General features: G+C 39.6%; 2 protein-coding genes across 2 annotated transcripts; both read left to right on the top strand.

Annotated features, from left to right (window-relative positions):
• Positions 1-1041: 1041 nt before the first annotated feature.
• On the top strand, positions 1042-15653 carry xkrx (XK related X-linked). The gene is made up of 4 exons (XM_034689861.1): positions 1042-1192; positions 1291-1983; positions 12239-12498; positions 13945-15653. Exons 2-4 carry the CDS (start codon positions 1628-1630, stop codon positions 14802-14804), a joined length of 1476 nt encoding a protein of 491 aa, XP_034545752.1. The 5' UTR covers positions 1042-1192; positions 1291-1627; the 3' UTR covers positions 14805-15653.
• A 296-nt stretch (positions 15654-15949) lies between these two features.
• nox1 (NADPH oxidase 1) lies at positions 15950-27592 on the top strand. Its single transcript, XM_034689859.1, has 13 exons — positions 15950-16092; positions 16309-16404; positions 16503-16613; positions 18621-18705; positions 19616-19761; positions 21357-21550; positions 21639-21765; positions 21882-21974; positions 22064-22305; positions 24532-24694; positions 24912-25058; positions 25183-25307; positions 26256-27592. Exons 1-13 carry the CDS (start codon positions 16048-16050, stop codon positions 26380-26382), a joined length of 1701 nt encoding a protein of 566 aa, XP_034545750.1. The 5' UTR covers positions 15950-16047; the 3' UTR covers positions 26383-27592.
• The last annotated feature ends 22 nt before the right edge of the window (positions 27593-27614 follow it).

Genomic DNA, 27614 nt, shown 5'->3' on the forward strand with positions numbered 1-27614 from the left:
GATGCATATTTCAGCAGACAGAAAATAGCTGTTGCCAAAATATGCTTCCACCCACAAAGTTAGAGTCTGATCTTTTGTAGAATCACAACCTGCTGTCAGCTAATATTTTGAACTTTGTGGATTCATTTTTTACAAAAATATGAGTTGTTATTGTCTCTGTAGCTGAATATTTCTTGATAATATACAACACAGGGTGCCTAACAATATAATCTACAACTTTATAATCTCAGAAATTTTGAGTTTTTTTCTCGAAAATTTACGACTTTAAAAATTCGAAAATTTCGAGTTTGATTTCTCATAGTTTTGCTACTTTATAAACTCGAAATTTTTCTCGAAAATTTACTTTTTTTTATTTTCTTCATAGTGGCCCTAATACGCCGTCATAGATCTAGGACTTTATAAACTCGAAATTTTTAAGTTTTTTTCTAGAAAATGTAATTGGTTTTTTTTCATAGTGGCCCTAATACGCTGTCGTAGCATCGGGTATCGAATAAATTGCCAAAAAAGTATTCAGTATCGTATCCAATCATAAAAGTGTGGTATCGCCCAGCACTAATGTCTTTTTATTTAGACATGTCCGGGCACAGAGTGTTATTGTGTTATCGCTGATCTCCTTTAATACAACGGCGTATTAGGGCCACTATGAAAGAAGAAATATAGTCATAATTATGACTTAGTATCTCATAATTATGACTTAGTATCTCATTAATATGACTTAACCTTTTTCTTTTTTGTTTAACTTTCCCCCCCAATTATTATTATTATTATTTTTTTGTATACTTTTCCTAAAAAAAAAAATTAAAACTGGGGGAAACGGGCTTCCATAGACGGGCTTCCATGCCCCAGGCGTTTCTTTAAAAACTCGACTTTTTCAAGTATTTTCTCGAAAATCTACAACTTTATAATCTCAGATATTTTTAGTTTTTTCTCGAAAATTTGCGAATTTATAAACTCGAAAATTTACTTATTTTTTTTCCATGTCCCGAATACGCCGTCGTACCCTTAATTTGAAGGCCGCCTCCCCATCACTTCCGGTATCGCCCTAAGTGTTTATGTTTAACTTGACGCAGCGGTTGAACTGACAGAATCAGAAAAACTGAAAACACCACACCGGCAAGCAAGCAACCACTGAAGTATGCCAACAGATACACCCGGACCTCCCACAGCCTGCAGTCAGACTCCACAGCTGCAGGTGTGTCTTTTCAAAAGGAAACAAGACGTTTATTCAAACTTTTACAGATAACATCTCAGTTTGGACGATGATTGTTGACTGAGTAAGCGTTTTAACAGGGCTGAACTTTCCCGATCCTCGAAGACACTGACGGTGCAGAAACAGCTCTGATCACTGCGGACAGTGAGGTGGTTTCCTCTGGATCACACAGGGTGGTGACGCCACGTACGACGATCAGTGGAACATCAAGCGAGTTTCAGCACAGCCGAGTTGTGGGTTGAAGCACAATGTGAAGCCAGCGATGATATATTTCGTGGAGAGTTGGGAGAGAAGACGTACCAAAATAAATCTTTTCAAAAAGGGATGTTTTCTGGAGGCGATATGGGCAGGACGAGGTCACTTTAGCGTCTTCTAACGTGTCTCGCAGCGTGGCACACAACCACACCAGATAAAACAATGTGCGAAGTTGCCATGGAGGAGCAGGAGAGGGAGATATCGAACGTAGACCCGCAGGAGTGCCCCTCAGTGGCAGAGAATGGGGTCATGGTAGTGGTGAATCACAGCCAGGTCCATCCCCCTTTCAGCGTGGTGCTTTCCACCCTGCTGTATTGTGCAGAGTTTATCACGGCCGCAGTGCTCTGCAGCATGTACCACAAGACCAATGATGGCATGTGGATGGGCTTCACCATCACCTTCATGCTGCTGCCTGCCATGCTCATCCAGCTGACGCTCACCTTCATCCACAGAGACCTGGGCAGGGACCGGCCTCTGGTGCTCTTCTTGCACCTGCTGCTGCTAGGCCCAGTCATCAGGTAAGGAACAGGTGGTGCAGCACGAGGGCAAGGGAAGGGTTGTTGATGACAGTTCATTACAAACAGTCTGCAATCATTCTCTCTTAAAAGTAGTTTAACTTTAAAACTTTAGGAAGCTTATCCAAACTTTTGCAAAATCACAGTTATTTAAAGTCATGTCTTCAAACTGATACATGTATTATATGCAGTGGTGGACACAGCTTCATTACTTAAGTCAAATTATAGATACTCCATGTCAAACATTACTCCAATATAAGTGAAAGTTGCTCTGTCAAAGTATTACTTGAGTTAAAGTACTGAAGTACTTGCTTTTAAAAATACTTAAGTATTCAAAGTACTTCTTACAAAATCTCAAAACATTGTATTTTCACAATACATAAATGCAGTCAAGAATGCATAGGAGTAAATTCACTTAGATTGAAATCTCTAAAAACTATACCATGGAATAAAAACAGAACCCAAGTTACTCCAAGCACAGACAACTTAGTTTGAAATGTTCATCTGGAATGAAACAAATGTTATAGCTTGACACACTTTCTCAGGTTGGACAGTGAAGTTTTGTATGTATGGGCAGAGTGGGAAACAAGGAGAACATTTCAAATGATACGTATCATTCTTCATTTCAAAAACCTCTAACACGGTCTGAAGATATGGCCATTGGTACTAAGGTGGAGAATTATAACCACCATTACCACCTCTTAATGAACTGCCTGATCTGAGTGAAATCTGCTCTGTGTTTGCTCCACGTTCAACCTTGGAGACGCACGATATACGGGTATGACTAAACCACTGAGACAAACAGAACTACACAAACACATTTTACTGTCTTAGGGATCAGATTTCAGAAAAGAGAAGGACATTCATGAGCTGACTTCAAAGCTAAAGTAGTGAGTAACCAGAGCACTGATAGAAATGTTGTGGAGTAAAAAGTACAATAATTGTCCTCTGAATGTATTGGAGTTAAAGTAATAATTATCCCCAAAAAATAATATTCAAGTAAAGTACAGATACTCAAAAAATGTACTTAAATACAGTAGGCCTACTCAAGTAAATTTACTCTGTTACTATTCACCACTGATTATAGAAAAGCTTTGTATTTTTAATTGTCCTCATAAAAGCATATTATTATGCCAAGATCTGCTAGAACTAGCAGAACTGACTTGTTGAAATTCTTGTACTGTACACCTTCTTGTTTGCTGCTGTAACTCCATGAATTTCCCCGTTGTGGGACGAATAAAGGAGTATCTTATCTTATCTTATAACCTCAGAACTTAGTCAACAGAATGTTAAATTTAAAGCAATAACAGCTGTTGTCAGTTGGTTGTAGCTTCCTAAGTGTGATAACTTGATGTTTGACTTTGTCATAATGAAAGTATTGGAATAGAAGAATCATAGGCCATGAGAAATGTTACAGGCATGGACACTATTTTCCACTATTTTAACAGAGAAACAACGGATTGACAAATATTTATTGGTATAATCAATGATGAATGAAAACACTTGTAATCAGGGGTGTGCCATCCTGAAAGGCTTTGCAAAGCCCAGCTAACATAAAACTAAATATTCTGTTCAGTCAGCTTTCTGTCACACCAAATGTTCAGCTTCCACTAATCAGTTAAAGTCAGGTTCAGTAACTGGAACTCATACTGAAACTATTTGCAGAGTTACTAAAAGCACCCTACAGGAATTTTGGGAATCTATAATGTACTGTGGACGAAGGTTGTCACAATGTTCTGTACTTTTTAATACCACTTGCTGAAAACTGATACAATCTGCATATTTGTTTGTTATTTTATGATAGATTATATCCAAAAGTATCAAAGTTTATGTAAAAGACTGATCTAGAGTTATCCATCTAAAGCTGCGATGGAGACAGATAGAGAGAGAGTGACAGTGGTTGAGTCACATAGAGATAAGGTAAAGAGAGGGAGCCCAGCTAATGACAACAAAGCAGTGAAACGGACGATAAGATGTTATTTGTCCGTCTGTTTTTGTTTGTTGTGTCATAGAAAAATGAGATATACCCATTTGTGGCAGCCCAAGAGTTTGATTTTTGTTGCCATGGTGTCAAAATGGTTTGATTGTGACTAGTATCTTATCAAAGCTTAAAGTTCAGGTGTCATGACAGCCACACTGAAGACAGTTAGCTTCATGGATGTAACTTTTGAAACATAGGTTAAGTAGAGCAGGAACAATACAAAGTTTAGCTGATAGAAAAACACTGATTTGATGAATGGTTATTTAAAGTGCACTCAATGGCAGATAAGATTAAAAACTACAAGAAAGCAAAACAAAGCCTCAATACGAACTACAATCAATCAAAAACAACAGAGTACAGCTCAGCAATGACTTTAAATCAACACTCTAATGTAGTTTCAAATAAAGTCTTTGAGAGCAGTTTTCATTCTGTAATGGAGTCAAGCATGCAGAAGTGAGAGTTTAGGAGTAGACCCTGTCAGCCATTGGGCTGAGGTTGAGGATGAAGGCTAGTGGTGCCAGGAGACCTGATGGTGAATGCCACAGGGAGTGAAAGGAAAAGAGGAGGCGTTAACTCTAAAGGAGCTCTAAAAAGATTTGAGTCGTTTGTTATTTTTCCTTCATTCCACGACGAATAGCCTCGCTGAGATAAAAAAACATGAAGGTTGTCCTTGCCAAGAGAGCAGAATTAAAAGCTTCACACACAGACAAGACAACAAAGAGAAATAACACCAATTATAATAAGCTTGGGGTCTGCAAAATTATTAATTCCAGTTCCAACACTAACCAGCTAATTAAGTTTGTTTGTTAGTATCAACCATTTAAATATTTTCAGCTACACCTTTTTTTATTGAGATATCTTGTCATTATAACACTTTACAATACATCTTAAGTACATTAATATTTCTTCTTTTTTTATTCAAACAAAATGCGTATAAAGTAAATAAAAAAATAAAAACACACACACACAAAAACAACCTAATAATAGGATGTCGTTAACACATCTAGTGAGAATTTACCTTTTATGAAAATAAATATCCAAATATCTCAATTCTAAAATCACTTTTCTTTTTTCAGTCATATAAATCAACTGGCCCCTCTGTAAAATTGCACTTTAAGGAACAGACACATAAGCCAAGAGATAGAGACTAGAAGAAAAGTAAAAATAAATAGTATTCAGAAAAGCGCTATATAAATCCTATGAATTATTATTATTAAATAATGAAAGAAAATAAAATAAATACAGTAAAATAAAATACTCAGCTACACCATTTTAGTACAAATTAAATAGTTCTGATAGAACTGAAGCGTCATGACATCTTTGATGTAAATGGTTTTGAGGCATGGACTCAGAGCCGCAGATTTGGTCGCCGTCATCTGAATCACACTCCAGATGGAAAGCCTGTTAAGTGTGAGGAACATGACACAGAACATAACAACCTCACACATCCTGCCAACTGTTGAATATCGATGGTCTTCAAATATAAGAAGCTTTTTACTTTAGAGAGCTTTGAAGTCCTCCATGATGTTGTGTTGTGATCATATCCTCTGGGTCCCTGTGCCCCCCATCCCCCACCTCACCTCCGTCTAGACTCTAAAACAAGTCGTTCAAATGACTCTGCAGAGCTGGCATCCTCCCTAGTTACACATCCTTCACATTTAGAAGGCTGCTCAGCCTGATGCTTAGGCTTATGGCACCTAAAGGCCCTTTGTGTGTAAACCAGTTAGACCACTGATCAGGCTGGGTTTTCTCAGGAGGAGAGAGGGGGAAAAAAAGAGGGATGGGAGAAGTTTTCCAAGAAGACTTCTAGGAAAAAGAAGCTTTGTATACTCTTGGAAGGGAAGGCGGTAAGAGAAAAAGTCTAATGCCACGGACTGGAACAAATTTGACTTTATCACTCGTAAGAGATTTTGATTACAATGCGACACAGAAAAATACATTGAGGTTTATTATTCCTGTTGAGGGAGGTGTTTTGTTTGAGGGCTGCTGGTTTGCTCTACAGCGTTGGTTGAGCTCAGGTCAGAGACCTGTTTGGCAAACTGTGACTCATGAGTGAGGATGAAGGCGGAGACTTCTACCAAAGCCCTCTGAAATTCAAATGTACACTTGATACTCCCTCTTACACGCTGAACTTTGATACGTAGACAACAGTTCGCCCTGGGGTGCTTCCCTGAGTTTATAGTACAATAACAGCTTAATTTAAAGGCGTGTTTCTTTTATAAGGCAAGAACTTCAACTTTGTCTTCAGCGCCGTGCTGCAGGAAGAATACTTTGCAGAAGAAGAGTTGCTAAAAGGTGTACATGAATTGATTTGTGGCTCAACTTTTGTTGCAGACTGAAATATAAGAAGTAAATACCTTTTGAAAAACAGTTTGTAGATGAAAGATGGAAGCATTTTCTATTTAAAAAAACTAAGATCTTTGGGAGGTACAGATGAAACTCTTTGTGATGCCATTCGGAAGACAGGAAGTGATCATATGTCAGTTCTGAGCCCACAGTTTTGATTTGACTCAATCTGCTGTGTAATCTAAAGCATGAAAACAGATAACACTACTCAGAATACACTACAAGACAGATTTACCACTAGTGATATAGCACTCTACAAGTCAGGACAATGTAACTTGAAATAAGGATCCACTCAGGAGGCTGGATGTTTCTTTTGAAAGCAGCGGTGCTTCCTGCAGATCCCAGTTCCCACAGTTAACTGGACCAAGGTCAGACACAGTTCTATAATTATCTGTGTACACATTGGAGATAAAGCCACACATGTCATTGACCACCTGCAGCTCCACAGTCTATTTCAGTCTGTAGTGAGAGAGTTGGAGTGCTGACACTTGCAGTCTGATCACAGAAAGCAGAGTGCTGTTATGCATGATGGGATTTTTGCCTTGCAGCTGTTTGCTGAATAAAATCTTGTGGGTGAATTAATTGATCATTTAGCTGTGAGGATCTTGCAGAGAAACAACAGTAGAGGAGATTTGCCATTGACATGGCTCTTAATTTACCGAAGAAAGTGAACAGAAAAATACTTTTATTTTGAAGGATGAAGAGATCTGTTGTTTGTATCACTGACTTGAAGACAGTTATTTGTTTTCCGAGTTAGACAGATAGTTGGCTGACAAGTATAACTCAATAGTGTTGTTTGCTTAATCCCAATCTCCACCCTAAAGCCTGATCATTCAACCCTCTTGGACTTAAAGGTACAGTGTGCAGAAATTGGAATCTTTAGCAATATCTGGCCGTCAGATTCTTGATTGAAACACTCCCCTACTCACCCCTCCCATCGGTGAAGCAATAGGGGCCTTCATGGACAAGATGCTCCAGTGATGCATGATGATGAGTGTGATCCTACATTTGCCAAGTCATTACCATTGAAAGCATCGGATACAAATGGTTTTACTCACAACAACAACCACTCTTTCCTCCTTTGTTTTCATCTGTTACTAGTTTGTCCGTTTTAGGCTCCTGTAGAAACATGGTGGTGCAAGGTGGTGGCCTCCATGAAGGGGGACCCACTCCTTATGGACACACATTTTTTAAAAAGACTCATTCTAAGCTTACCAAAACAAACAGGTCTTTATATTTAGGACATTGTACACCAAATGCTAAATATTACACACTGTACCTTTAACTAAGGGTTGGCATGCTGTATATGAGTGCGGAAAAAGGAGCTATAAATAGTATTTATTTACCCATTATGTCTTTGATAATTATTTCTATTTGAACTACTAACAAAAAAGTGTCTACAATGTTACAATGTTACAATGTCATTTAGCAGATGCTTTTATCCAAAGCGACGTACATACAAGAACAAGAACAACACAAGCAAAGATCTAGACAAGAGGAAACAAGATCAGTAAGAGTAACAAAGTGCTTCAAATCCATTTGGATGCAGGTACTGCCAAGCAGTGTGAAGGCAATGCACAAAAGTAAATAAGGATTTTATTTTAATTTAATTTTTTTTTTTTTGTAAAATAAGGAACATCTATAATGAAGCAACCAAAAAATTTAAGACCTTCCATTATCATCATCAACAATTAACTTGTCATCACCACACTACCAAAGTACCAAGTGCTGGGTCACTCCAGAGCTGAACACAGATTCCCAGAGTAGAGCAGGACAGTGCGAGTCAACTGTAGCTGGAAGACATGATCTGCCACTCAACAGCAGGACAACATATAATCTCCTGAAATTCTTAGGGACTCAAATAAAGATGTATATCCTCAGTTACAACATAGAGTGCCAACAAAAGGTAATGTGTTTGGTTAGAAGCTACTTGCAGCCTGTTGCCACACAACGTAGATAATTGATTTTAAAACATGTCCTGACTCGGCAAATAGCCAATCAAAGTTGAAGTGTGGGTGGCACATGGCGTGGCCAATCAGATTTCAAGGGGGCCCATGCAACCCTCTGGATCAGCCCCTGATCACACATCTGGAAACAAACATCTACAATGTGTATTATACATATGGGTTTTGATACATTTCAGAAAGCTATTAGTCAGGCAGTACCAATGTGCAATAGATAAAACAGTGAGTAACCAGATGCTAACACCTACAGATTGAACCTCCTAGCTGGTTTCCTCCCTGCTGTATACATGCCAGGTTTCACAATGAGGAATAGGAAGCAGCTCTATAAAGTCTGCTAGTATGTAAACTGACCAAAAAAGGCTAATTTCAATTAATGTCATTATGTACCTGACAGTGCAACACTGCAAAAGCCATGAGGTCCTCACATGCAAAGTCTGTGTGTGTTGAGTGTTGTTGTATTGGGATTGGGCCAACATAAAGCAGTGACAAGTTTAAAAATACTCTGCTAATTATATACTGTATCTAACTCTCTTTGAAATACACCCATGGATCCATTTAAAGATGGTATTTGTATGTTATATAAGCATGTTTTCTTTTATTCCTTTTAGATGATGGAAACTCTTAAGTATTGATGTCAGTCTACAGTTAAACAAGAATCTGAAAAATCTATGTATGTTTAAAGGTTGTATTGGAGGACTACTTTCTTGCAGGTTTCTCAGGCTTCAGAGAAACCTATGCAGAGTTTGTGAAATGGCCTTGAATGATGTCACTTGAGTCAGCATTGGTTGGTATTAAAAACAAACAAATTGAGATGTGTGCTAAATAAGAAGTGAGTGATCAGATCTCTGGAGCCGGCTTGCATCTCTGTGTCAGGCTAGGGATTCAAGTCGACATCATCAGCTACTAATGTAACCTCATGTCACTCTGATCTGATTGCATTCTGGGAAATGTAGGCACCAGGTTCAGACAAGGAGCTAAAGAGGAAAGCATGGAAGACATAAAATCACCTCTATAGTTCTGCTGCATAGCTTTGATGTGGTAGGATGGAAAGCTTAATCAAAGGAGTATCATTTTATGAGTCCAAAGGTTCATTTATGAGAACCAAAAAGCATAAAACTGTGTAAATGTATAACAAGGCAGAGTTTGTGGCCATGCTAACTGCTATTAAGGGTCAGTTAAGCTTTGAGCCAAATGCCAACATGCAAAGAGATAATGTTAGCAAAGTAAAGTCTGTTAGCGTGCTAATTCTTTAAAGGAAATACAGCCAAGCTTTACTGGTCAAAGTATTATGAGAAGCAAGGGAAATAAATATTGAGCATCTGAAAGTTGGTTGTACTTTCCTCAGGAGACCGTCAATGTGGACAAAATCAATAACTGTTCTGAAACTTAGACAAAGTATGTGCTTACAGTCACGTTGCTAGCATGGCTAAAACTGTCCAGGATTGTTCCACTGACAGTCTCAAGCTGCCGAAACCAAAAGCAGCTGCTATCTTCAGCATTGCACACCTTTTTATGATCCTGAGCACATCTTCCCTCTACTGAAGAATGCTTTCATGATGACAATGATTTATACAGCCCAGAACCATGAAACAGCTTCTTATATAATGCAACTTTGCCTGCTGCATATCTTGTGCGAGCTGTTTGGTTGCTTTTTGAACTTTTTTGTGTGATTGACTGTGCTGAAAACTCTGATAAATGCCAGGAAACAAATACAACACTTGTATGACAGAGCATTTCACTCTGCTTGGTCCGCGCACGATTAGTTCTGTTTATTTCAAGCCCTTCTTATTGCACGCAGTGCGCTGTAAACAAATCACCTCAGCTGCTGCTTGGCTCAGATGGGAGGCTTCCTGTGTGACTCTGTGATGTGTAATTGCTGATCTTGTTACTGTGCTGCCTTCAAACACCAATCAAATCCATCCTCTTATATTGATAACACAATTCTTATTCGTTCAGAGCTGTTTTTTGGCTGTTTTGAAGCAAACAGGAACAAAAGGTGATAGTTTCCACACAGGCAATATGCAACTTTGAGGAAGGGGGTCAGGAATCTGTCTCAACTTGTCCTCTGAAGTATTTGATCCTGTAGCAGGGACAGAAACTCCATAATTACAATGTCAGCTTAAACCAGTCTGAGCACGCAGCGCTGCTTGTTTTGTGTCTCTTTTGTGTTTGAGAAACTCTTCTGTCTGTTAGTGAATGTGATGAGCCTCACGGTGAAATCTCAAGTGACCAAAACAAGCTGATCTTGTGAAAGAGCTATTGGAAGAATTTACTGAATGCTCTGACGCCCTTCACATAGAATGTTTCAGTGTTGAATATATTGAAGGACTCTTTGGACTACATTTTAAACGCAGTTCCTCTTCTCTCTTGTTCTCTCATGTGTCGGTGGTTGCACCATACTGCTGTGTTCACACACCATGAGGAGGCAGATTGCATGTTTAGACTATAAATACAGCATAAGCCTGTATTTTGCCTTTTATGAATCCATAAGCTGCTGCCTTGGAAGTCAGTATATCGATTCTGTTGGCTAATGCATTCATCAGTGCTGCTTTTCCTTTCCACCTAAGTGAAATTCAGTCTGCCTCTCAGTGCACTTACTATTCTGCAAAGCAACAAAGTGCTGGCTCCCGTTCAGTACCTTCAGACTGCCTCCTCAGCCCATTGCCCCTCCAGATTTCCAGGGAATGGAAGTCAGTAAATCAGGTTTTTGTGCCCTAACTGTACCGCAGCCCCGAGCTGAGTGCCCTCATATGCCCGTGGTGGGAGTAAATATGGTGTGTGCTGGTTTCGAGATGAGAATGTGCGTCCTAGTAACGACAACATTCCCCCTGCCAGTGCTCTAACGTTTGGGTCAAACACAGTTCAGGGGCATGTGTGACGCCTGGCACTGTGCCATGTTTGCACTGTCAGTGAAGTGCACTGTTTCCCCACGAGCAGCAGCTGAAGCAGCAGACTCAGAAAATGTCTGACTGACTCCAGAGAGTCAGGAGAGCACATAGTTGAACAGTGAGAGTGGCTTTATGTGGAAGTCTTGATAGTGTAAGTCTAAAAGTCCAAAGTTGGAAATTTTGGGACAAAGTTAGCATTCCAGCACAGTGATGTGAGACTTAGAGTTGGGGTGTGAATCCTCTGAGAAGGCAGGGTTTTTTTTTTTTTGTGAAGTGCAGATGTGCAGTTGTGGGTCAGCTCACAAGTCTCATTCAGGGATTATTATGCTGACATTTTGCTTTAGGCAAGTGGAAACCCTGTATTTCCAGTTTAGTAGTTTCCCTGTTGCAACTCGATCATTTGGCTTAGAATATTTGAGTCTTGTTCGTGTCATTATCGCCTCCTATCTTGCATTTAAAGCATTTAAATGGTTATTAAAACACTTAAATTTTGCTTCCTCAGTGGAAGCTAACAAACTTCTTACAAGGACCCATCTTGCATTGAGAGACATGTTTTTTTCCCTCATGAATAGTGTTTATTTCCTCAGCTGTGAGTGAACACAGAGAGCATTTACCTTGCAAACATTAAGGGAACCACACCCAGAGATTTTCAGTGTGTGCATTAAGGCCTCAGGATGTGTTTCCTGTCTTGAGGCTGCCCTCTGGTGGTTCCTCAGTGTTCTGTTTGTGTTTGCTCAGCTGTGATTTACAAAGAAAAATCTGTTTACAGCTGATTCCTCACCTGGTAGAACATTTCTGAGATCAGTTATGTGTCAGTGCAAATACTGAAATGTACTGTTTTATTTTTCTTCACTAAATACAATCTGCAACTTTAAATTAGTGATGCTTAGCTTCTCTTTGCTCTGATTAAGCTTATCGTACCCCTTTTATCGCCAGATATAACTTCAACTTTTTACATTCTGCCTGTAATGTTAATGTTAAAGAGCAAACATTATATTGTCCTATAGTGATGACTGAAATCTAACAACACACTGCCCTCTGTTGGTCACTCTTAGTCACTCCTTTCCTTGCCTCCTCAGGTGTATCGAGGCTCTGGTGGTCTACTTCAGGGCCGGTGGTAGAGAGGAGCCTTATGTCACCATCTCCAGAAAGATCCACCTGAAGAAGGGACGGGGGTTACCTTTGGAGTTGGAAATCGGCCAAACAGAGCGGACCCTGGCCACACACAGAAACGCCTTCAAACGCACGGCAGTCATCCAGGCTTTTCTGGGCTCCACGCCTCAACTGACGCTACAGCTGTATGCCACCATCCAGGAGAAATACTTCCAACCTGTGAGATGTAAGAACAACAGAGGGGTCAGGGGTCAAGTGGCAAGTGACATAAGACCTTACACTGTTGCGCTCTGATTTTTGTCAGAGCAGTACTCAAACACTTCTCAAATGTAATTTCAAAGCTGTGGCTCATTATCTTAAATGAGAACCGTACAAACAGAGTAAACATTAAAGCCAGTTTCCATTCATGTAAAGGTAAAACAAACCCTAAGTAAGGGTGTAACCTTTTTGAACTTAATGAGTTCCTGTACTTTCAGTATTTCTTAGTATATACAGAGGTGTGTTGATTGAAGATAGAGATAAAGAGCATAAAGAGCATTGCTCGTAAAAGAGAGATTTGTCAAAAGAAGCAAAAAACATATATAGAGAGATATGCGAGTAAGATGGAAAAAATGCTTCTCTAGCACTTCTGTAATTGCTGATTCAATATAACATTCTCACAATAATTATGTAAACATGCACATGCCTCTTTGCTATAAGGCTAATTGTTTATATTTTGGCTGTTGCAGTTGTTGTCTTTATTTTTGCAAACATTTAATACATTTATGGGACATTTTTACTTGGGATGGCACTATAGACATGTACGTAGTGATGTCTTCCCCTGGTTCTAAAGAGGGGCTTTGAAGCCCAACGATGGTGCAGGCTTTATAGAAAATGCTGACTCAACAAACTTTTGGTCAAACTTGTAAAGAGGCAAAGAGGTGGAGCTAAGGCAAACTTTTAGCCTCTTTACAGACGGCTACATTAAACACGCCTTAGTCAAGTCCCTACTAATACAAATATCTGCATAACTCTAAGAAATAATGTCTTCAAAACTTGAGTGTGATCAAAAAAAAAATTCACTCTCAGTAAAATGTGAATGATTACAGAAATTAGATATTAAGACCAAACCTGTTTTCTGCAGCAGGTTGTAAACATGTTTAATGTTGCTGTAAAGAATGAGCATTTTAACACGTGTGTTGATAGAGACTTTCCCTAATCGGTTGTTAATCTATCCATTAGTTTGATACTTATGTCTGAAATTATCAGTTTAATCCCCCCCCAATCTATTGTTATTTTTACTTATTTTATTTTATTTATTTATTTTTTCCCTTTTTTTTTTTTTTTTTACTTATTTTTACTTATTGAAACTTCTTTCTTGATTGTACTTATGTCTGGGTTGCTGTAACAACTGAATTTCCCCCCCGGGGGATCAATAAAGTAATATCTTATCTTATCTTATCTTATCTTATCTTGATTGACTGTCAGAGTGAAATTTTTATCCCTGGAGCCAAAAAGTAATTCTTAGAGTACCTTACCTGCTTTCTTATTTCCCATTTTAACATTTTAACCTGTTAAACATGACAGAGGAACATAGTCTTTAGTCTGGTCATAAGTTCTCTCTGTTGAAAACATAAATGACGTGACATTTTTCAATGGTGCAGTAAGTGATGACTGGTGTTTGTTTTGGCAGTGGCCTTGATGATCATCACACTGATCTCCATCACATACGGGGCCCTTGTGTGCAGCGTTCTTGCCATCCAGATCCGGTACGATGACTACAAGGTGCGTTTGCGCCCCGCAGCCTACCTGTGCATGATTGTGTGGAGGGGACTGGAGATTGCCACCCGGGTCACAGCTTTGGTCCTCTTCAGCTCAGCGCTCAAACACTGGGTGATACTCGTCGGCCTGCTGAACCTGCTCTTCTTCTTCATCCTCCCCTGGGCCGAGTTCTGGCACAAAAGGGGTTCGCTGGCGGAGAACGTGGAGAAAAACTTCTCTAAGCTGGGCACCACAATAGTGCTGTGCATGTTCACGCTACTCTACGCCTGCATCAACGTCTTTTGCTGGTCGGCCGTGCAGCTCGACCTCACACACAGGGAGCTCATCGAGAGGAAGCAGCGCTGGGACCGCCTTGCTCTCTACTACTGCGGACGATTCTTGGAGAACTTCGTCCTCATCACACTTTGGTACTTCTTCAAATCAGACTTCTTCGAGTACGTGTGCTCGCCGCTGCTGGTGGTGCAGCTGCTCATTGGGTACAGCGTGGCCGTGCTGTTCATGCTGCTCTTCTATCAGTTCTGCCACCCCTGCAGAGGCCTCTTCAAGTACAACGTCCATGACTGCTTGCACTGCGTCTGCTGCCATATAGGGGGGAAGAGGGGGAGACAAGGAAAGCCGCAGGCCTCGTACTCAACTGCTGGCACCATGGTGCTGGTGCCAGAGGAGCCGATGGAGCTGCTAAACCCCCTAAACTCAGAACCCCCTGATCTCACCAGACAGCTGGGAGAGCGGGAGACGGATATTGTTGATGATATGATGGAAGCAGCCTGAGGAGGAGTTTTGGGCCGAAGGAAATTAACACATTTTCTAATGTCAAAATGCATCCAAGATGTTGCTTAGGGTTGCACAACTGAACAAGTTTTTTGAGTCTTTCAACACAGAAACCAGAGAGACTTTGTGTTTCAGAGATAGTGAGGTGAAGCATTAAAGGACAAATGTTTGCAAATGTACACAACTAACTGTACTCACTTGTGGTTATGAGATGGATTTTGGTCTACTCCGTCTTTCTCAAGCATGTTGCACATTTTGGGCCCTGTAACACTAAAGAATGTAGCATGCAGAGATATGCAGAGATGCACAAAGACCAGCCTCACACACAGCAGCAGGTCATGCATAAGTGGACTGAACCAGGTGTGCTGGAAACGTGCCAAAGTGTGTCCGAGGCGAGGATCCCTGAAAGACTGAGCAGGACTCCCCCAGTATTCTTCCTCTCAGCCCCCCCCCCCCCCCCCCCCCCCCCCTCATTTGCACATGCTTGCGTCAGCACTAAACAGACTCTTTAAAAAAAAAAGGCAGGAGGGTAAGAAAAGGTCAGAAGAAGAATTTATCTTCCTCATACCCAGACTGCAGTGATGAATGCATTGTGTTGTTCGCCGTCCAGCCTGGCTGTCTTGATTGGGAAAAAAAAAAGAAACAGATCCTGGCTCAGCCTTTAGAAAATATTAGGTGTTTGGCTCTGAAAATTAACCTTAAATATGATGATTCATTTACAAAACTGCCACTGAATGAACTTTTACTTTGTCACAGTGCTGTCACTGCTCTCTTAATGTTTTGTGGTGTTCATTCGGTGCCTTAACTACTGCTGTTTTACTTGAAAATTAAATAAAAGAATCTAATGTCCAACGTAGTTTTTATTGCATATTTTGGTAAATTATAAAATGAGATGACTCACATATTCCAGCCTCACACAATAAAACATATTTATTCAATAACTGCTTCATATTTCAGCAGGTAAGAAGTTCCTTCATGGTGTAACTTCCTCATTCCAGCTCGTCCATACTTGTTTTTCCAGCAGGGGGGGGGAATGTGGACATTCAGCTCCTAAAGGGAAACCTCTTCAATAAGCTTTATCAACAGCACAATTTCACAAGCTGAACAAGTGTTATTTCCGTGTGATGAGTCACCTGTACACCTGCATAGGAGGGAGGAGTCCAGACGGGAGGGTTTAAGATGAAAAGGTGCTGCATGCAGATGATGCAGGGAAACTGCTGCAGGTCGACTTGAAGTTATCAGGATGGCTAACTGGATTATCAATAATGGGCTTACAGCCTTCATTCTGGTGAGTTATGATGTTTATACTTGAGGATTTAAATTGTTGTTATCGGTTATGAGACTAACAGTTAATGTAAAGATTTACGCACAGTTTTTGTGCCGCATGTGCCAAAACACGAATGCGTAAACTGTATTTTCAACCCATATGGACTACAAATGATTTATAATATTTGACTGAAAAAGTTATCAAGTGGCGGGAACATGATTTCGGCTGTGTTTTCAGATCGTCTGGATGGGCATCAACACATTCCTTTTCGTCTGGTATTACCTCTTATACGACCTGAGAGACCAGTATTTCTACACGCGTCATCTCTTAGGGGTAAGACAGGAGCATGGAAGTCCGCTAAAAGATTTTTTTTAATAAACTACTTCTAGACGGACCCATAAGTACTTTTTTGTTTGTTGGTGTTATTTCAGTCTGCCTTGGCCTGGGCCAGAGCTCCCGCTGCTGTCCTGAACTTTAACTGCATGCTGATCCTGCTGCCGGTGTGCAGAAACCTGCTGTCTCTGCTGCGCGGCTCTTTCGGGGTAAGATCATTAAGCTTGCATATCCGAGCAGGGCGAGGTGCGCTCTTTCCACGGTTATTATCCTTTAAAGGTGGAGTATTGTCATGCACGTTATGTAAACTAGTTTGACTGCAGTAGATACATGTGTCACATCTCCTAGTTTCAGAACAAAATAAAAAATTCTGTTAGATATTTGGTATGTATTGCTTTAAATCCTGTTTGACTTTTATTTTGACAAAGTTTAAAGATTATTATTGTTGATATCCAATAATTTCATTTAATGTTGTCCCAGCTCGAGCTTTCTGCTTCTAAGTAATGATTTCAAAAGACTGCATCCATTGATGCTTCATGTTATTTATGCTGCCACAGAAATTCAGTTGTGATTTCTTAAACTGTTACTCTACTGTTTAAAACTCACTACTTTATTTCTCATGGGAGAGGAGGCAATGCTCTCATGTCTATGCCCCTGTAGTGGATAAAAAGGTTTAAGAATGCTCTGCTTGTGCCCTTCCAGTGAATGAAACTCAATAAAGTGCCCTCTGAATGCCCTTATAATAGATAAATGTAAATAAAAATAGTCCCCTTGCAAATACCTCCTGAATGGATAAAAAGCCATAAAGTCCCATCTCGGTAGTCTAAGCAAATTTTTATTTGGCTGTTGTTTAAAGTTTATGAGTTAATCTTAATACTTTAGAACAGTGGTTTCCAAAGTGAGGGTTGAGTGAAAATGTATATTTATAATTACCTTTATTGTGCATTATTGTAAAAATAAATAAATAAGAGTAATAGTTACATTTAAATTAAACCGTACAAATAAAACGTGTCATCAGTTTCCTGCTAGCTATGTTGACGTGACCCCTGAGGGGATTTTTTACAGATTAAGGAAAACATCAGTTGCAGATAAATTTACCCCATCACATGAAATACAGCTTCATAGTCGGGCTAATTTTCTGCAGAGCAGCTGAATTAGTTATGTTTGGTTGTCACCCAGTATGAAACTTCTATCACCTAGTTCTTAAAGCACTTCAGCTTATATAAAGTCCAACAAGACATTCTTTTTTTTTTTTACTAGAAATAGGATGAAAACACTCTCTTTGTTTGGAGGTTTTGCGGTGGCACTGCTACAGTCTTAACAAGAAGATTACCTTTTGTGTTCTTGTGCGTTGCTGTGTTCGTTTTAAAGTGCTTTATAAATAAAGTTGAGTTGCGTTGCGTTGCGTTGCGTTGCGTTGCGTTGCGTTGCGTTGCGTTGCGTTGCGTTGCGTTGCGTTGCGTTGAGTTGCGTTGCGTTGCGTTGAGTTGCGTTGAGTTGTTCTAACATATGTTTTGTGGATTGACCTAGTAGTTGTCGTCCGCAGCTGTGAGCAATGTTAAACTACAGAGGGACATTAGGGGTTGTGAGTCTTAGGTACCATTATTTTGGGGGTCAGGGGGCTGAAACGTCTGGGAACCCCTGCTCTAGAAAGTCTTGTTTAAATTGAGTTTCAAAGTGTTCAAGCAGTAAACAGAATTCTGTCATCTGAGCTTTAAAATAATCACATGAGAAATAACAGATTAAGTCTTGCTTTAAAATAGTGAGCTTCATGCTGGAAGCAGTGTTCCTTTTTTGTTAACTATGAATTTATAATTTTGCTTCCCTTTAATGTAATTAATATCCACCATAGAGTGTAGCAGACCTATCCACCATAAAGCAAGGACATTTGTGGGCACTGGTGCCTCATGGCATCCAGCAGGTGCCCTTTTGACTTTTTGTGCCCCTGCCCCTCAAAAAGTCTGAGTACACCACTGTTCATAAATATTTGTCTTGAAAAAACAACATATGTTCAGTTGAAATATTTCTTTATTTTTACATTTCTTACCTGACAGCAAACTCCAATCAAAAACTGTACATTTTATGTTTGTTGTTTTTTTTAATATGCTACCCTGGCCCCCGCCTCTTAAAGATACATGTTAGGTAAGTTTTTGTTCCAGCCCTTTTCTCACTTCCTTCCTCTCTTCCTTTCTTTCTTTCTTTTGTTATCTTTTCAGTGTTGCGGCAGAACAATGAGGAAACAACTGGACCATAATTTGAGTTTCCACAAGCTGGTGGCGTACATGATCGCTCTGATGACAGGTACACTCACCCATGCATTTCTCTTTCTGTCTCAACAATTGTTCTGCGGTTCCCTTCAATTATGCTGACATATTTGTGAACTCTGATAGCCATTCCTTGAGAAAGGAAGTCATGTGTCAGTTACTAATTGGGCTACGACAACAGAAGTGCCTTTTTCTGATACCATGCCTGTTTTGATTTGTTTTTTTACTCACATAACATTATTTATCAGTGTTTAATTGTAGATTTTGTTTGGATTTTGTCCTTGATAAAACCAAACTAACAAATAAAAGAAAGAAGGGAAAAAGCAAGAAGTGTGTAAACATTAGGCTATTTATTCATTGATTTTAATGTGTATTTTATGCCCTGACTTTATGGGGTATACTTGCTGTGCGTGGTTTTTGTGCATTGTTTTTTCCCATACCGCCTTAACTTGTCCGACCTGAACTTTAGATCAGATCATTTACTTAAAGGCGATCAAGTTTTGACTCCTTCCTGGTGGTTTGGTGAAACTGATCGGGGCACAAATATAAACATATAGCTCAGAGAAGTTTCTGCAAACTTACTATACTTCCTCCTATCCATAAAACAAAAAGAGGGACATACAGAAATACACAGGTCAAGGGTTTAAAAAGGGACATGGTGAGGAGATTGAAAGGGGAGAGGGAGGTAAACAATGGCCAAAATAAATATTGAGCAATGGTAGATTTAAAAGAGTCACTCCCTTCATTTCTCTTATCAAAATTGAGAGATGATGCAGAGAACCAACAAGAAAAAAGTGCAAGGCTGTTGATAAATATTACTGCAGAGCTATTCTTTTTTACCCAAACCAGTGCTCTTGTCCTAAAAAAGAGAACTTATTTCTGTAGTTATAATAAGTATTACATGTGAGCATGAAGCACTAACATGTCTCCCCTCTGTGTGCTGACAGCTGTTCATGTTGTTGCCCATCTGTTGAACGTTGAGTGGTACAACAACAGCAGGCGAGGAGTTTACGATGAACTCAGCACGGCTCTCTCCAACCTGGATGACACAACTAACACCACCTACCTGAACCCCATCCGCACCATAGACGTTGTAAGTGACTGTATTTCAATTACAGATGGACATATGTTTGTCCAAATAGTATTTAAATGTTGTTGGGTTTTTTTTGTATTTTTATATAAGGTGAAGGATCATGTCTTCATCTACAGGTTGAGTAAATTAGCTAGAGCTGTAAGGGAGATTTCTAAAAGATCAAAATAAATTCATTGGAACAGTGTAAGGTTTAAATTAGAAATAGAGTTTCATGCTCAAGTGACCAAGCTTGATGCATTTGTGTCTACATGGGACCTTTATATTACTTCTCTGTAACTGCAACAACTTAGGTCAACTTAGAAGTTCATGGTCAATAATGGGATGATTCACTTTATAAATCCAGTGTACCTGTTTTTAAGACGTCCCATTGTTTTCTTGTTTGGTTTTGTTTAGAGAAAGTTAGGGTAGGGAAGGTAGGGTTTACTCTCTGCTTTGAAAAATTGTAACATGTTGAATATCAAAAAAGATATTGAGAGATAAATGTTGCATAAAAGGAATTGATTTGTAATGCTCATCTTTGTTTTCTTGTTTAGTTTTATGTAGGGTAAGGTAGGTTAGGGAAGTATATTGTAGTTTAATGTAAGGTAGGGTAGAATGGTAGTACAGTGTATTGTAGGGTAGGGTAGGGAAGGGTAGTGTATTGTGGGTATTGTAGGGTAATGTAGTGTATTGTAAGGTATGGTAGGGTAGGGAAGGGTAGTGGATTGTGGGTATTGTATGGTAGTGTAGTGTAGGGCTGGGTTTTGTTGGGTAATGTAATGTTTGTAGGGTAGTGTATGTAGTGTATAGTAAGGTAGGGTAGTGTAGGGTAGTGTAGTGAAGTGCATGTATGGTAGGGTAGAATGGTAGTATAGTGTATTGTAGGGTAAGGCAGGGCAGGGTAGGGTAGGGTAGGGAAGGGTGGTGCATTGTGGGTAGTATAGTGTATTGTAGGGTAAGGCAGGGTAGGGTAGTGTAGGGTAGTGTATTGTATTGTATGTAGGGTAGTGTATGTGGTGTAAAGTAAGGTAGGGTAGGGTAGTATAGAGTAGTGTAGTGCATGTATGGTAGGGTATGGTAGCCTATGTAGTGTATTGTAATGTATCGTAGCGTAGTGTATTGTAGGGTAGTGTATGTGGTGTAAAGTAAGGTAGGGTAGTGTAGTGTATTCTAATGTAGTGTAGTGTATTGTATTTTAGGGTAGTGTATTTCTAATGTAGTGTAGTGTAGTGTATTGTAGGGTAGGGTAGAGTAGTGTAGTGTAGTGTAATGTAGTGCATTGTAGGGTAGTGTATTGTACTGTACTGTAGTGTAGTGTAGGGTATTGTATAGTGTAGTTTAGTGTAGGGCAGGCTAGGCTAGGGTAGGGTAGGGTAGGGTAGGATAGGGTAGGGTAGGGGGATCAGGTTTTAGTATTTACTTTATTTTTAAAAATATCAGGGATGTCAAAAAAAGATACTGTTATTAAGTTGCAAGATAATTTCATTTTTCATCAAAGGTTTTGTGCTGTTAAACTAGACTAGTCTCCCAGTGTTTTTTTTCTACCTTACTGCCCCTCTTCTCTAATTGCATCTGCATTTTCGCTCCTCTCCGCTTTCCTTCTCTTTGTGTTTCAGGATGCTCAGCAGTCTCCGACCTACCTTGTCTTCACCACCATTGCTGGCCTCACAGGCGTCATTATCACTCTGGCTCTCATCCTCATCATTACCTCCTCCATGGAGGTCATCAGACGCAGCTACTTTGAGGTCTTCTGGTACACCCACCATCTCTTCATCATCTTCTTCATTGGTCTTGTTTTCCACGGAGCCGGGTGAGGAATAATCCATTCTGTCATGTCTTCAGTCTTCTCTTTAAAGCTGTGCTTGGAAACAGGTTTAACTTGTATTTGTAATGGACAGACGTATTGTGAGATCACAAGTACCAACAACACCACCGCACAACATCACATTTTGCAAGGACCACAGTAACCAATGGGGACGAATTCCTGATTGTCCCATCCCCCAGTTTGAAGGAGGATTCCCACAGGTGAACTTTTTATCCACATTTTTCTGCCCATGATAAATGTTTTAACTATCTTGTTACTACAGATGTCGATGAAAATGAAAAGATAATTTGTGGTCCATGTGTTCCTGATTTTTCAGACCTGGATGTGGGTGATAGGTCCCATGATTCTGTATCTTTGTGAGCGTCTGCTACGTTTCATTCGTTACATGCAGACAGTCAGATACCGAAAGGTAGGGATTGATTTGTGATTCATCTTTTCCATGAGAGTTGCTCTGCAGGTTATCTTAAGTCACATTTAATCTGATGGCTTTACTCTCAGATCGTGATGAGGCCATCCAAGGTGCTGGAGCTTCAGCTGGTGAAGAACGGGTTCAAAATGGAGGTGGGTCAGTACGTCTTCCTCAACTGCCCGGCCATCTCCCAGCTGGAGTGGCACCCATTTACCATGACCTCCGCCCCTGAGGAGGACTTCTTCAGTGTCCATATCCGCTCGGCCGGGGACTGGACCGACAAACTCATCAGCATCATGCAGCAGCTGCCTGAGGGAGCACAGGGGCCCAAGTGAGTGCTTCATTTTATATCATCTGGTTTTAGGCCACAAAGTATTCTCAACTGTGCAAGCAGATGAAATGTATTTTTACATGCAGAGATACCAGTGCAATCATCTTGAGGCCCAGTACTTTTTGGTTTAGCATTGCCAGCTTTTTAGAATTAAATCCTGAACCCACTTTCTCACAAACTCTCAAAATTTGCAAATAATATCCTCCAGCATTCCTCCAGGAATTTCCTGAACTTTGAAACATATCTTCCATCGTATTGCAGATTTATTTTTAATTCACTTTGAATTAGCAGTTTAGAAATCCGCAAAAAATAGTACTGTAATGTTTCCATCTCCAGGAAAATTTCCTGAATCACATTAAAACCAGATATTATGACTATTTGAGGCTTAATGCAAATTAGTGGTCATCTAATAAAACAGCTACTGAGGCAGTAGTCTCAACGAGAGATCAAAAAGTTCAACATTTTATGTTTTATCCAAGCACTGACTATTTTTTTTGTCAAGGTTTGCTAGACCAAGGTTAAATGTTTTATAAGGTCAAAAACTTCAGGAGACATGGCAGTCTTCATGCAAAACACACGCAACACTCATGTACTGTTAGGAGTCTTGAATGTTTTTTTCAAGGTGATTCATGGGGCTGTTATTGCAATCCAGCACAGGCTATAAATGGTCTAGTGTGGTTTGTGGCATTAGTCCATGCTGCATTCTTGTGGCTATAAAAGCAAACATTAGATAAATAACTGCTTACTTAATCAGCCCTGTTCCGAAGTAAATTCTGAATCCCTGAACCTTGTATTAGACAACTTCTGGAACTATAGGCCGAAAAAATCTGGGCCCAGAACAGCCAACTACAAAACAGAAAGCGAACTTTCTGAAGCCATCCTTGTGTTGATGCTGGACACTGAACTTAAGCTTACTTCACTTGATTCAAATAGGCAGTTAAAGCTGCATGTACAGTTTGAACTCTTCCAACAATAAAAGCTTGCCTTGGGGATCGTTCTAACTTTCTCTGAGGTCAGACCGGTTATTTAATAGATATTAAGCCGAACAGCCTTAATGAAGCTTGAGCCTGTAGCCCAAAGAGTGCAATTCCTCTCATGTAGATTTGTATGTCATGAGAGAGAAGGGGGCCCTGCTGAAGTCCTCGCAGTGAAATCTGTGTTTGCTTGAGGCTATAGGACACTCTGTCTCTACACCAAGCGGCAACCTCCGGTCTCAAACCATGAAGCCTATGAGGAAGTGTTAGAAACTGCAATACATCGAGAATCCGTTTGAGGCTGGCTGCAGAAAGACCGGAAACCACATAGACCTCAATTCAAAAAGACGATCTTTGCAGCATTAATAAACATGTTTACAGCCTGGTTCAAAAAACGGCTTGGCTCTATGTAGCTCATTTCTCTATCGGCACACACTGTACAGGGGTTGAATTTTTTCCTAATGCAATGGTTCAGAAGATTTTAAGATTATGAGTTTTTGCCCAAATAAGGACATGACTGACTTGACTCTCGGTCGGGGAACACATAGCTGTTGGCTTGGAGGCTCAACCTCCGCCTCTTTACGCCACACTATGCCTAGTTGATTTCCGCATTTCCAATATGGCTGCCACCGTCGATTGGCTTCAAAACAGTGTTCAGGAACAGATGGGTAACGTCACGGATACTATGTACATATTTTATACAGTCTATGCTCTACACTCCTTATTGTACTAATTGAGGCAATACAAGTGATCATAGGTAACATTGTAAACAAACCGCACTTTGTGTTTGACATCACTCACTTTAACCTTAATGTGGCAAGTGTTTACAAAAACATCAAACATACATTTTCATAAGGCATAAATTAAATGATCATTTACTGTCTGGAACGATGGATGTGGAACTACCAGTATATATATGACAAGTGAATGGCTATTACATGTTAGCTGAGATATAATTACTTTACAGTGGTGAAATAAATGAAAGCCTGACCCAGCTTTGTATTTATGATTAAAAAAAATGTAATGGCTGTGATCGATCATACTTGAATCAACAATTTGAATTTGAGTCCTTATTCAACATTGATCAGCCTGACCTTGCTTTGCTTTCCCTTATGTGTAGTCATGTCAAATTTTCCGTTTTTGGGTGGATATCTAAACATAAATCCACTGAGATGGTCAGGATGCCAGTTGTTCTTTGTCCCCTATTGTTTATTTCCCCTAACAACACAATGTACGTGTTGTTATTCCTCAGAATGGGAGTGGACGGACCCTTCGGCACAGCCAGTGAGGACGTCTTTGACTATGAGGTCAGCATGCTGGTTGGTGCCGGCATTGGAGTCACTCCCTTCGCCTCCATCCTTAAGTCCATCTGGTACAAGTTCAAAGTCTCTAACCCTAAACTGCGCACCAGGAAGGTAACATTTTCAACGCCCGCACAGTTTCACAATCTGCCTCTTTCTTACATTTAAACCTGTAAATCCATTCCTCCATGCTGACAAAGAACCTGTTATTGTCTCTTAAATAATGAACAGTGTGATTTCGCAATACAGCCATGTTCAAAGACGAGTCATCAGCTGCTCTTTTGTAAGAGGATCATTGTTCAACTCTCCTACATCTGCTTCCTGGTTTCAGATCTACTTCTATTGGCTCTGTCGGGAAACGCACGCCTTCGAATGGTTTGCCGACCTCCTTAAGGGGCTGGAGAAAGAGATGGAGGAGAGAGGCATGGGGGATTTCCTCACTTACAAACTCTTTCTGACCAGCTGGGATCAAAGCCATGTAAGAGCGTGAATCCGTTGCCTCTTTGCTCAAGTCACAGTCCAAAGTCCAGATAAACCCTGTGAGCTTGTTTCATTGTTTACTCACTAGTGCTTTTCCTTTTACCCCCAACATTTTGTCACAGGCTTACCGTGAAGGGGTGAACTATGACAAAGACACAGATGTGGTTACCGGGCTCAAACAGAAAACAAACTTTGGCAGACCTGCCTGGGACAAAGAGTTTGAACAAGTCCGCAAAGAGAACCCAACGTAAGATAAAATCCTTTACTTGTATTTCTTTATTTATTAAGTCCACCTTTCAGTTCCTGGATACATTATCTCAACAACTGTTCAGTGGATTGCTGATATTTAGTTGTTGTTGTCCCCCTGACCTTACCTGCACCATTTGTATGAGGTTTCTGTATTTGACTATTCGATGTATTGCCTCTAAAATTTCACACAAAAATGTATATCCCCTTATGATGAATTACACTGAGTCCTATTAGTGCTCATATTTAAGCTAGTACCATAATCAAGTCTTTTAATGACCAAAAATCTGCAAAATTTATGACATCCCTCAGCTGTGATTTGGGGCTAAACATTAGCTTAACATCAGCATTAGCATTGTAACTTTGAGCATTTTAGCATGCTGTCTTTTTAATGTAGCTAGCCGAGGTGTACTGTTGCTTAAAAACAGTTCCACATAACTGCTAGCATGGTAAAGCATTTGAATTTATTTTTGCAGTCTAACTCTTCCTCTAGCTTATTTTGCTAATGTTTTTATACATTCAGATAGCTAATGTAACATGGTGTCTTAGTTCAAAACACTTACATGGCTGTCCAAAAATGCTACTATGGTTAAAAACCTTCAAGTGTTTAACTTCCTCGTAACAGGAGGTTCAAACTTGTTGGGAAAAAAAATCAACCTGATGCCAAAGTTTAAGTTTTTGGCTTTAAGCTAGCCAAACATAGCAGTTAGCATGGTTTAAAATCTTAGTGCTTTTTCACTCTAAGAATGAATAAACATTGAGATTAAACAAATACATTCAGTTTATAAAATAACTTTAACCTGACATCTACCTTTACATCCAGCAATTTTTTAAACGTATCTTTTGCTAATGTTTTCAAAAGTATAGCTAAGCACTTAGTTATTAAGAAATTAAATCATATTTAGATAAATATTAAAATCTAATATTACTTTGTTTGCCATGTTTTTAGGTCGGTGGTTGGAACTTTCTTATGTGGCCCTCAAGTTCTGGCTAAAGTCTTGGAAAAGAAATGTGCCAAATTCTCAGACGTGGATCCCCGAAAGACCAAATTTTACTTCAACAAGGAGAACTTCTGAGAGACATGCATCAGGAAAGCAACATTTGGGCTTTTAAAGGACTTCTCTTGTTTGGGAATTTCCTTTGTTCACTATCTGCGTGCAAAGACAAAGCAGCCTGACAGCCTGCGACACGAGCTGGGTGTGTTTGGACACACTTGCTATACTGCACTCTGATAAAAAGGCACAGCATGTTGTTTTTTTAGCACTACTCAGGGACTGGCCTTCTTTTAGATCTTTCCAACCATTATGAAACCATGAATTCACTTAGGCCACAGCCACATGTTAGTATACTCACTGTAATGTTCATACTAATCTGCATGTCCATTTTTATTCCTGAGACTTGAACAAGTTTATAAGGAAAAATGTTACTGTTACAGGGGTATCAGGACCTCCAGGTGTTTGTCTCCATTATACATTTGTTGTTAATTTTACATGTCATTGAAAAATATCTTTGGAAAAAGACAAATAACATTAAAATTAAGACAGTAATAATTCATAGTTTACTACTTCAGCAGATCAGTCAGTGCTGAAACAGACAAGTATCTTTTGATTCATGAATAACCAGCCAGGTTTGGTCTTAATAATTTTTCCTCTAAATTTAGGGTTTGCCAGAGAAAAGAAGACCCCGTGTTTACATGTTTTTGTTATATGCAACAAACCACCCAAAAACTGGGAGAATATTTGGTTAACAATCTGAAAATGGCAGAAAATCACACCAATAACTTGGGATCAATGGATTTTCCGCTTGATTCTTAATAGCATAAATCTATCAGAATCATTAACTTTCTTAAAAGTATTGAATCTTTGAGCCTTAATTTTCTAAGTGAGGATCTAAAATGAAATACACTACATAATAAATAACATTTCTCATTTGAAATAAAGACATTTGATTGATCTATGTGTTACAATGGTATTTTAAGCTCTAACAGTAGAAGTGTAAATAGGTTTATGTTTCTTCCTCAGGCTTTACTGGTTAAGGAAACAGGCTTCTCGTAAACCAACAGTGATATATTGTTACCTGTCAATATCACCTGCATTTCCTCATCAGTGGGATAAGTAAGGAGGTTAAGGAGGTCACATAGCCTGAGGTTAATCATCCTTTAAACACACGGAAGGACTTCTAGTAATCAAAACTATTTTTATCATTTAACTGTTTGTTGTTTTAACCTCTTTTCTTGTAAATAATTCCAAACTATTTTTAATAAATGAATAAATACATGCAACGAAAGTCTGTTTTTTGTTCATTTATT

This window comes from Notolabrus celidotus, chromosome 8 (assembly GCF_009762535.1).
Source record: "Notolabrus celidotus isolate fNotCel1 chromosome 8, fNotCel1.pri, whole genome shotgun sequence".
In the NCBI taxonomy this organism is placed as follows: Eukaryota; Metazoa; Chordata; class Actinopteri; order Labriformes; family Labridae; genus Notolabrus; species Notolabrus celidotus.